The sequence below is a fragment of the Pteropus medius genome, unplaced genomic scaffold, assembly GCF_902729225.1.
Source record: "Pteropus medius unplaced genomic scaffold, Ma_sr-lr_union100, whole genome shotgun sequence".
Taxonomy (NCBI): Eukaryota; Metazoa; Chordata; class Mammalia; order Chiroptera; family Pteropodidae; genus Pteropus; species Pteropus medius.
The window spans coordinates 5,670,400-5,682,881 of NW_024344437.1; the positions used below are offsets into that span (position 1 = coordinate 5,670,400).

Here is a 12,482-nt window from a genome sequence, read left to right on the forward strand (position 1 = left end):
AATGCAATTTGGCAATACCTAGAAAGTAAAATACCCATATTCATTAAATTTGACATTTCCGTTCGGAATAAACTATGAGACAGGAAGGATGTTCACTTTGGCACTGGTTTGTCACAGTTAAAGTGCAAAGAGTCTGATTAGCCATCAATAAGAAAAACGATTAACTATGGTATGAAAATGGATTAACTGTGGCATATTCAAACAATAGAAGGCTTTTAAAAGCAATTAAGAGGAATTAACTACAGGATTTAATCAAATCTAACATGACATCAGTTATAAGGCACACCATTATTTTGTCATTAGGAAAGAAAATGCTGCCAATTTTAAGACATCACTGATTTAAGAAGCAACCCAATTTCAAAGATGTTATATTGCAAAAAAAATGTATCAACGCGGGATGTATCTCAGATACAGTATTGGGTGAAAAATAGGTTTGAAAATTAATAGGAAAATGGATTTTTTCCTCATGAAATTTAGAAACACACAAAATAGTCTTTTTTTAAAAAAATATACATGTAAAATGAGGATGAAAACATGCATGGTTCTCTCTTAGTAAAAAGTTATCTCTTAGTAAAAAGCGGGGAGAGGAATGAAAAGAGGTTATAAGGTTTAGCCATACCTCTTAACATTTTATTTATTAAAAACAAAAAAGGGATTAGCTTTTATATAGCATATATAGTAAAAGTCAGCTTATCCTCTCCGTGAAGGGAAAGTTGCAAATTGAATCACTCCATAGCACCTGTGTCACAATTATGGAATGTTTATTCCTAAAACACAATTGAAAAAAACGTCGTTTGCTAAACGTTCCTGAGAGATTTTCCTGCTCACTCACAGGGAGAGTGGGGGAGAGGGGTGGGGGGGGAGTGGGCGAGTTAGTGAGAACATAAACAAAACATGGTGATGTGTTAACATCTTTTTAAACCGGAGAATGAGAGCGTGATGCTCTACTATTTCCCGGATGTCTGAAATACTTTTTACTTGAACATTTTACAAAATAACATTTAAAAAGGCACCATGTGCAATTTAAAATGAGCTCTATCAAGATTTCAGGAAGTAAATAACTCTTATATTACATAAACTGTTTCATAAAAAAAATACGAACAGTTTTCCAACTCGTTCTAGAAGGCTAGCAAAACTGCTTATACCAATACTGGGATAAAAATAACAACAAACAACTGATAAGCCAGTCTCACTACTCGGCATGAATATAAGTCTTCGGAGTAAAATGTTAGCATGCTCGATCTACTAGCATGACCAAACTGAGTTAATCCAACCAAAGCAAAGATGGGTCTATATCTAAAACCTATAAATATAATTCATTACACTACTTAAAAAAAAGGAAAACCACAAACTGCCATGAAAACATGGGAATCCAACACACATTTCAGACTTTATTTTTTTAATGACCCTGATAAGACAGAAATAGAAACTCGTAAACTGGACAAAGGCGGGATGCTTTGTACTTAACAACGCTCCAGTGTCGCCAACAGTCACACTTAGACCGGAGAAACACGACTGATGTGTCTGAGCAATTTGAAATAATACTGACAAAATTATCTGCAGTGTGTTATCTGACAAATCCAAGATAATTAACAGAAAAACTATTACATCTAATAAACGCTCAGCAAAGTAGTTGAAAACTTACTATAGCAGGTATAATCAGTTAAAAAATAATGGCATGATAATACCAATGTTAGTAATAATAATAATCCACAAGTATTGTTTAAAAGACGCAAATCCTATTCTTACGAAGAAAGTAATAAAACTATATTGAAGAGAAGGCCTTCAAAAAATCTATCTCAGTGGGCAGACTCAATATTGTAAAGATGTTGAATCAGAGATATTTGAATAAGAGAAAATAACAAGAATGGCCAAGAATGACAAGACATTGGTTAAAATTACAACTTAGGAAAAATTTTCAGACCAAATACAAAAGCAAATTATGTAGGCATAGTAATTACATTAGATGCTGGTATAGGCATAGAAAAAAGATCAGTGAAATATGAGTCCAAACACAGATCCATGTAGATAAACATATTTAGTTCATGATACCTGTGGCATTTCAAACCAGTGGAAATAAGAGAAACTATACCCTCCCCTTCAAAAAAATGCATTAAGAAAAGTTAACTATACACTTAGGAAAAAATTAAGTTAGACCACAATCAAACACAAAATACAAAAATTATCCCCAGATGGATTAAATGAGCTAATGTAAAAAAATGTTATTAGAAGAAAACGAAAATATTTTCAAAATCTTGTAGTAGGCACGAAACCCAGAAGCCATAGTGAAAAAATACTGAGATTTGAGCTCAAGGAGAGAAAGAAACTTCTGTATATGATATAAGATAACCATTAAAAAAAAATCACTAGCGGGTATCTTCCACATATTTAATAAGGATGGGAATGATGGCAAGAATACGTAAAGCACTCACAGAAAGGCCGCAAACCCACTTTTAGCACATACACTAGCCAACTGTAGTACCTTTTTGTGAGAAATAAATTGTGCGGCTGAGGTCCATAACCCATCTCTTTTTACTCAGAGATAAAAATAATGATGAGACAACTAAAGAGGAAAATGGGCAAAGAATATATGAACAAATAATTCGTAGACTAGAAACAGCCAATCAAAACGAAAACATGCAACAATGCCGTTTCACCGGTAATTTGAGAAATGCAAATGAAAAAAATAATTGTGCAATCGCGGGATTGACGAAAATTAAAACAGTATTAATTGGTGGGCTTTTTGGAAAGCAATTTGGCGAATCTGTAAGTTGAAGGAACGCCACAGTTCTCTGCATAGGAAGCTATTTCTCATAGGAAATCTGGCACTTCAGCTCAAAGACACATATGGGGGATTGAGCATTTTCTACATCATTTGTAAAAGTGAAAAATATAGTAACTCGAATGCCCATCCACAGAACAGCGATTCAACCAATCACGGCACACCTGTACAAAGGCTACACTCTGCATTTGTTAAGATGGTGGGATAAAGCCACGTGCTGATCGCTGTGTAGGAACATTAATCAGTACAGGAGAAATTTGTAGAAAAGTCAAGTATGATCCCATTTACATGAAAACAATACATAGGTGTATAAGAGTGAACAAGGAACAGACAACAACCCTCATCTAGTGACACAAACTGATTTTCACACTTTGCTGTCAATGTCTGAATTGTTTCTACCCCCTATTATTTTTTATTAAATTAGGGGTAACACTGGTTAATAACACTGTATCATCTTCCGGTGTACAAGATGATAGTTCGGCATCTGTACTGCACTGCGTGTGGCTGCCCGAGGCCTGGTGACCGTATGTTTGAGCCCCTCTACCTCCCACCTCCCCCCACCCTCCTCCCCTCTGGTAACCGCCCTTCTGTGGCACCTACTTCCTATGGGAATAGAGAAGTACCTGTGTAGATTTTTAAATTAAGTTTAACTGGCTGTTACTTAATGTGAACGTTGCCTGTTTAGGCTTGAAGACAAGGTAATTGCTTCTTCACAGCAAACGAAGTTAATCTTATATTATAGTTAACTAACCAGACTTGCTGTTTACAGTCCCTTAGCTGTATTACACACCCTTCGAAAGCCATCATGTTAAAAGCTGTAATAGTTTCATATCTTCCTTCTTCTGCTCCAAAAAGCTGTGTTAAAAAGCTGGCTTTGTTCTCCTGAACTGCTTGTGCAAGGCGATCTCCCCATTACCCAACCACGGCTCAGAAAGTTCTCTACTTCAGCCAACCTTGTCCCCTCTGTTCCCAAGTGAACGAATCTAGTCTGCACCCAACTCCCAGTCACACCCCATCTGAAGGTGCTGACTCCCCAGTTTATCCATTAAGTACGGGCACCAACGGGGCTTAATGCCGACTGTACAGTGCACCCAGTTAAACTCATTAAATGCTCAAGAATTTAGATTTTGTAAAATAAATGACATTTACATTATTATCCATTACTTTCTAAGATCTGTCATAGAAAGCAGTTTTAAGTGATGTGAATTCTAGTCCAAATCAGTGGTGTAATTTATCAACTCTGGTTCTACTCTGTGACCTTTGGGCAAATCTAGGTTTATGTGTAAAACGTTGACAACGCACGTTTCTCAGAATGAGAGATAATACAGGGAAACGGGTAGCAGAGTATCGAATAAAATGTGGCCAGTATTATGTTCATCCTCTTGGCTAGGAAATCCCAACACAATTTGAGAATTATTACTTCCTTAAAATGTATTATTTATTTAATCAATGTTGATGATTATTTAAGGTGAGTACAGAAAGAGCATGGCTTTGGAGTAAAACAGGTTTCATCAAATCTTCAGCCACACTCCAGAGCTGAGGAACGTTGCGTACACCACAGTCTGTTTCTCGGTCCCCTCACTGACCCCGGGCCACAGTCAGGACCGTATGACATGACGACATAGGTACAGCTTTTAGGAAGGGATCTTGTACAATGAATTACCATGTTCCTTCATCTTAAACAATTCTTAAGGTCTGTTATTTATATTTTAATAAAAGTTAACTTGGATTTATTCAACAAATGTTTTTAAGTCCTCGCTATGTGCCATGGGCATTGCGCTGAGTGCTAAACCACTAAACGTGAACGAATCCCATGTCTTCACACAGTTTACCACATTGGAGTAGTGGGGCTGTGCCGAGGGCCACGGAGAGGTAAGCTCAGGGACACATAACAGTGGGGCTTGTCCCGTTCACAGAGATCGAGAAATGTTTCGTCAGGGAAAATTCTCGCTCAGAGAGAGTAGGAAACTAGACTGCAGAAGAGTGCCCCGGGCACAGGTTATGCAAGTTGCTTTATCTTTCGAATGTCTATATACATTTATATGCACCTTATCAGTTCACACCTCTGGCAACCAGGTACAAGGGACGAAAGGAATAGTGTGGCTGACACGGACTATGAAGACAAGACTGGGCAGGAGTGACCAAACATGCAGAGCTTTGCAGGGTGTGTTATCCAAACGCAGTGGTACACTGCTAACGGTTGTCGGGTTCACACTGCTCGTTGCTGCTGCTGTGGGGGTAGACGGGGGTCACTGTAACTCACAATAGCCTAGCTACACGGTGAACGTGAGTTTGAGGGCAAGCAAATGTCAGCAGACCAGTTTGGAGGCAAAGAAATGATATGAACTTAAAGATCTCACCGCCTATCCCTTCCAGGGATAGGCAGGGAGTAAAGTCAACAGAAGCTGCTGACAGGGTGGCTCTGGGGTGAGGGGAGGAGCCCGGGCCATTCCCAGCTCTCTGACTTGTAGTACTGGTTCTATTTTTGGATATATGAAGATGACCAGATTTGGGAAGGAAAAATTATGCATTCACTTTTGGACATGTTGAGTCCAAAGTGTTTTTAAAAATTAAAGAAGTCAGGTTTTGCCACTCTCTGACTCACAGTCCTACAACGGATTCCCAACGAACTTTGAACAAAACTCCCAAGAGGCACACAGGAACATTCTGGCTCTTCGCTCTCTTCTGACTCTTTCTTACCCCTTTGTCCTGCGGTCGCCTGCACTCCAGAAACATCTGTCTTCTTGAAACCCTGATGCACTCAAAGTTCACTCTTCTGTAAGGACTTTTGTACTTGTTCTTCCCTCGGCCTGATTTATTTTCCCCCAGGTGCTCACATGGCTACATCTCCCACTTAACGGACATCCATTCTCAGATGTTAGCTTGTCAAAGAACTTTCTCTGACTATCCTATATAAAATAGCCTTCCCGCTGAGAGGCTGGGATGGAAAGGCTGAATGAAACCTCCTGTAGTCTTGCTTTGCTATAAGTCTGCCCGTCACATACTACGAGTCTTACTCTGTGTGGACTAAGTTCAACTCCATGATCAATCCCTATAATGCCTAACAGAAAATAAGGCAACTCCTCTCTTGAGGGAAAAGCATATCGACTTTAAGACTTCGGTTCTTTTATACTCACAGTCCTGCATAAAAGAAAAAAAATTACAAGCCCTATAAATATGGAGAAAGAAATATGACTGATAAAAAAAAGTAATTGATAATCAAGAACTAAAAGAATCAGGCAATAGAATCAGGTCTATAGATGATTCAGATGTTGGAAGTTAGAATGTAGGAGTGGACATGGGACACAAACCACATATTTACAAATGAAGCAATCATAGAGGAGCAGTAATATGTGGAAAGAAAATGCCCAAACGGATGGAATCCATCAACTCCAAGATCCAAGAGCTCAGCAAACCCCAAGCAAGGTAAAGGAAATGAACCATAAGTAGGTTCATCATAGTCAAACTGCTGAAAACGAAGAAAAAAAGGACACATTATCTACAAGTAGCAAATACACAGAAAACATAAAAGCTGGATGATGATGGAATGTCTACTTTTAAATTGCCAGGTCAATAAAACTGCCAACCTAGAATTTTGCAGCCAATGAAAATACCCTCCAAAAACTAAGGAGTGATAAAGACCTTTCAAACAAACAAAAACTGACTTATCTGTCACAAGACCTGCACTGTTAAGTACTACAAAAAGAAGTTCTTTACTGTGAAGGAAAATAAATTAAAATGGAAACTTATGAAACTAAAAAAAAAAAAAGAGCAAAGAAAAGAGAAACTGTACAGGAAACAAAAAAGAACACCGAGCAAAGCAACAATATTGTGGCATTTATAACCACAAAATACATAACTATAGCGCAAAGAGTAGAAAGGCAACAAACGAAGTTGAAATGTTTTAAAATTCTTGCATTGTTCAGGAAGTGGTAAAAGCATTAATATAATACAGAGTATAATAAGCCAAACATAGGGTAACCACCGGAAAAAAATACGATCAGGCATAACTAAAAAGATAATAAAAGAGATGAAACAGAATAGTCAGAAGTATTTTATTGAGCCAAAAGAAAGTGTGAAAAGGAGAAAATATATGAATAAAGACTGGAAAAAAAGAAAAAATAGCAAGATGATAAACTTAAAAGTTTCTATATCAGTAATTACACCAAAAATGAATGGTCTAAACACTAATTAAAAAACAAAGATTCTAAGATCGGATAAAAGAACAAGATACAAGTATAAGATGTTTACACAACATATACTTTAAACACAAAAGAACAAACATTTGTTGAAAATAAAAGGACAGAAAAGGTTTTGCCACGCAAACGACAGCTAAAACCAAACCAGTATGGCTTTGTTATTACCAAAGTAGGTATGAAATATTCATACAGATATTGACATTTTAAAATTATCAGGGTCACTGCACCATAAAGACACAACAATCTTAAACTGTATGTACTGAATAACATAGCTTCAAAGTACATATATAGCTTCTCCTCCAATCATTTCTATTCTCTGTCACTTTTCACAACCTGACGTCATATGTTTGTTGTTTCTTCATTCTCCCCGCTCCTGTGGAGAGTACGAGCTCTACAAGGGCAGGGACGTATCCTGCCTTGATGACACCTTATCCTCCATAACCAGCTTGGCACATAGTAGGCACTCGATACATTTTTGCTGAGTAAATTAATAAAACTGCCACTAGCGACTTATTCTCTTAGTGCTTACTTTTAAAGTTTATATTATAAATTTATTTTCTTCAGTTAATGCAATCCTTGAAACAGTACTTAATAAATCTCTGTCAGCCAAGATTTAGTGTGAGAAGTTTAAACAGAAAGTTTGAAAAATGTTCCTGGGAAGTACGTTTTCTCTTCATGAAACAAAGGCTTCAAAATTAAAAATCTTGAAAATGTGCCTTTCTCCATTTAGTAAACACATGTGAAAATACATATTGATTCACATAAATAAAATAATACAATTATATATTAGCTTTCGTGTTTATTCAACTTCACAGAAAATCCAAAAATGTGTCTGAAAGTTGGTTATTTATCTAAATACCAATTGTTCATCATGGTGACATAATACTACATGGCAGGGAGATATGCCTACGTTAAACAAATCCTTAAGTTCCTGACATTCTGAAAGTGGGCCAAAAGGAAATCTGAAAAATCAAACTTACAGGTTGTCAGCAGATACAGAAAGTAACGTAACCTTTAATCCCGGAACCCATTCCACTGCCGCGTTTGGCATTTACATATACAGTGGACATCACTGAAAGAGCTTCCTGTTGCACTGCAGCAAGAATTTCATTGTGACGCAGAGTGAATGGATTTGCCACAGCGTGCAGCAAGGTAACCTCACTGAAGAATCATGAGATTTTCATACTGGAACTTGCTACGGTGAGTTAAATATTTTCTTAATTTTATACAGTACATAGTTTCAAAATGAACACTGTCACTGAAGAGTTTGCTAACCACTGTTAGCGATTAATGTTTTATACATACTTAATTTTACTTTATAGTATGTGGCTCTCCAAATGTTAGTACGTGAAATGTTAAGTTTAAACATAATAAAACTCAGGACATCAAAACGTTGATCATTATTGCACCTATTTTTCTACAGAAAAATGGAAAATTTACATCATAATCCTCCCAAAAAGTGAACAGACATGTTAGAAAATCAGACTCATTGGCATTGAACAAAATCGACGATGAACATTTGTGAACTGATGTACAGAATTAAATGTGCAATGAAATCTGCTTAACTATGATCATGCAAATAAAAATCCCCCCCCCAGTCATTTTTTCATCATGTTTTATAAAATGGTCTTAGAGATATACTGCCATAAACATTTCTGGTGCAACTTAGTCAACGACAAAAATACAAAGCTATCCCTTATTCTTTATTTTATAGACTTAAAACCATGCCTTTGTACTGCTGAAATAGAAATAGCGTGGTTGGGAGAACTGAGCTAATGAAACATTTAACAACCAATACATCTTGGTCCAACATTAGCTGCCTCGATATACAGCAGCCTCCCATAATCACTGGTGTTAGTACTGTTGTAAATGAAGAACAGTTAAATATTGAAAGATTAAGACACAATTCAAAACATTTTTTAAAAAATAAAAGGCAGTTTCATAAACATGAAGAAATCTCTAAAGAAAAATAATCACAGCAACTGTGATACACACTGGAAAATAGTAAAATGTCATTTTCCAAAATAGTAGTTTCTTTATTATATCCCCCATCTATTATAACCAATCTTGGAAATATACCTTAAACATAATGGTGTAGTATATGAAAATGCTCCATTATTCAACGTGATAAATTTAATAAGTTAGAATATGATTTTCTTTTCTGATGTTAACCATGAAAAAAGAAAAGAACAGCACCTGAAATACTAAAATGGATTTAGCTAAGCATTAATAAGTAGTAATGTATATGTTTTGGTTCAAAATACAGTTTATAAAACTGTAAAAGTATACTGCCTTAATTTGTTTCTATAATTCTGCAGATTACAACAAAGAAAGAAAAAAAGCTCTGCTCTCAATCCAAATAGATTTCCACTGCTCCCAATCAGGACAAAGTGGAATTTCACTTAAAGTTTGTAAGACTGTGATACCTACAGTAGCTCATATAGTCGAATATATCACTCCCACCCTGTCCCTACCTGTCTCCCCCCGCCCCCGAAAAAACACAATTTTTTTGGCTCCAAAATAAAGTACAATAAACTCTTGATGAAAAACTATGTTATGGGGCGATCTATCATATACTATGACTAAATATGAATTTACAGAAAAGAGCACATCCCATTTTCAGCACTTTTTTTCATAAACATGCAACTCACTATAAAATACAAAACACTTGCTTTCAAGAACAGCTTTATAAAGACACACTGCATCAATAAAATTTTTTTCTTTCTGATTACCTTTACATTGTTATGGAGAACTGGAACTTTTCTAATGTGTATATATCAGATTTTATATTATAATGTAATAATTTGCATTTTCTGAACATAATGTTCAAGAAGAAATATCTATACACAATAACATTCTAGACTATTAAAAACTAATTCAAATTACAGAATTTTATTGATACAGTAGATTAATAAAAACTGAAAAGGGATGATAAAATGGGATAAAGAATTCAGTACATTATTTTATAACACATTCTTTAAAATTAAAATATTTTAAATCTCTCTCTTCTTAAAATTTTCATTGCCATGAAAGGCCAGAAAATTCTGGGACCAATACTGAGGTGTAAAATAATCAAACAACTTCACAATTTGCGTGGTGTCCTCACATCGGAGGCATGGTTCAGGTGTAATGACAGACAATTTAGCACCTCCGAAGGGTATGGGTGCCCAGGAGTAAACACGGAGTTAAGATACACAAGGAGAGGGACCATGTAACTCTCCAACAAATAGTGACATCAAGAAAATGACAACACCATTTGTTGAAAATGTTTTTTTTTCACAGTAAAATTGCAGAGTATACAAATACAAACACTGACAGATGACTGCTTAAGATCTATTCTAACAAACTCTTTTCAAATCAATAGATCCAATAAACAGTTGGGTACTGTCAGTTTAAAGCCACAGATAAAAGCTATACAAGCACTTTAGAAGTCAGAAACATTAAAAAAAAAAAAAGAAGAAAAAATATATTTACAGGTTTCTTCTTTTGTTTATGTCTACACAGCCATCGCACGTGACACTTTCACAAGACTCCGCGGTCGATGTTACCACCATGTGCATGGCTGACGCACATGACCACCCTATGCGAGGTCGCCAGAGTAAGGTCCAACTGAACACTCTTCAGCAGTCCCACCTTGTGCATCAAAGGCTTAACTCAGCCTCGAGCTTGACAAAAAAATGAGTTTTTCGAAGTGTTCACATCGAAAGTCATTAATCACATGCTCTCATCGTCTTTCTCTCTTCGAACTTCGCCGCCGTACCTTAAAAGAAGTCACCAGATGCTTCATTAAAATGGGTACGTTTACTAGACACAGCAGTAATTTTTTTTTTTTTAACCAATCACTATTCGTATTTGTTCTTGATTTTCTTTGCTTTTCTTTCCTTGAAATCTCTTATTTTAACTTGCTGCCTTGGCATCACTTATTTTAGGCCTATATTAATACTTAGATGTCCATAAATAGCCTTTCCTGAGTAGCAGGAGAAAACTATTTTACTTTTCTATTTAGTAATTTTGTAAAGAAATGAACAGAAGAAGTCCATGTCAACACCAAGAAAAACAACTGTAAATATCACCTTTTTGCTTGTTTCTGTGGTAAAAGAAAACATTTGAAACTTATGAATTTAGGCTTACAGATGTTTTCCTAATTTATAGTTAATGAGTTTGGATCCTAACAACTATCGAATACATTTAAATCAGCAGAATTTCAGACATATTACCATTTACTGACAAGTGCTAATGAAAACATCAAACCTTAGGGCCAAAAAGATCAGTATTAACAAGAGGAATATAAACAAGTGGATTTTAATTTAATTAGGTTATAGTATAGTTTTTCTTTGATGAAGACATCAACTGTGGACCCTTTGGCCTTATTTTTATATCTCCCCAAAACCCTTAAAAAAACAATCCCAGCTAGTTGGAGACCACATTCTGGTGTATTTTTCTGTGGTCTTAACTCATTCACATAAATGAATCCCGGTGCAGACAGAAGTGCTGGTTATACCAAACAGGACAGAGAAGCAGGGATCAGCTCTGGGACTTGATCACAGAAAACAGGTTTCTCAAATAGGATGGCTGGCTGAGCTGATGCAAAGATTTACCATTACTATTATCAAGAGAACAGCTCCTACTTAAATGTTTATTTAATTATATTTCCTCGCAAGCTATTCATTACTTAAAAAGGAAAAAAAGCATCTCAAGAAAAATAAAAAAGCATCTCACTTTTTGAGGAAAAAGTGTTTATTGCCAATTTTCTGAATTCCAAAGGCTGATTTTAGTTAAAGGCGCGATTTTATTCTATATGACTATAACTACTTGTTCTCAATTGTGAAACTCAAACAAAAGGTTATAAAACACAAACGACGGTGTGTTTAACAGATGCCAGAGCCCAAAATCAAGGTGCGAGTGTCAGCGTCAGACTGCCTGCCACCTGTCCTCCTCGACACTCAGTTTTACACCTGACGTTTACACCTTCACTAGGCTGCCTCTATCATTCTCACTTAGTTTCGGGTTTCCATAAAAGATGTTTTCTCCATTACCCGAGCTGGCAGGTGAAACGACGCTACGAAGTGAAGAAGAAAAAGATACAAACACTCAGAACTCTTAAGTAACAGCGAGTGCTGAATGGCTGCGGCCAAATATTTACGAGCTCTGTCTCTACACCCCGCTCTATCACAAGCGGCCTTTTAATAAACACGTACGTTCACCGTAGAGACTTCCTCCTCTTCCACTTCTTCCTGTGGAATATCGTCGTGGACAGGGGAGCCGCCCTGAAACACGTCCACCTCCTCACTCGAGTCGTTTTCCTTAGTCGCTGCTGGCTTGGAGCGTCCTCCACGGCTAGAGGGAAACACATGTGAAACGACATGAACATTCTGAGCTGTAAGCAGTGGACTACACCTCATCAGAGGAAACGCTTTAAATGTTTCCTGAATTCTCATTATCATTTTATCCTGAATCGCCTTATAAGAAATGTTTTTCTTATATTCTGAACCTTAAACCGG

The 12,482-nt window shown here is 36.5% G+C and overlaps 1 protein-coding gene across 5 annotated transcripts in view; it reads right to left on the bottom strand.

The window, feature by feature from the left end:
* Positions 1-7,764: 7,764 nt before the first annotated feature.
* The window catches only part of PDS5B (PDS5 cohesin associated factor B), a 143,594-nt gene continuing 138,876 nt past the window's right edge, over positions 7,765-12,482 (bottom strand). For 4 of the 5 annotated variants that reach the window (XM_039873036.1, XM_039873034.1, XM_039873033.1 and 1 more), the window contains 2 exons: positions 12,180-12,318; positions 7,765-10,741 (listed from right to left, as the gene is read on the bottom strand). In XM_039873036.1, the coding sequence (XP_039728970.1) occupies positions 10,706-10,741; positions 12,180-12,318 (175 nt within the window). In that variant the 3' untranslated portion in view covers positions 7,765-10,705. The remainder of the gene's footprint in view (positions 10,742-12,179; positions 12,319-12,482) is intronic. The other variant, XM_039873035.1, reaches the window with a different exon arrangement.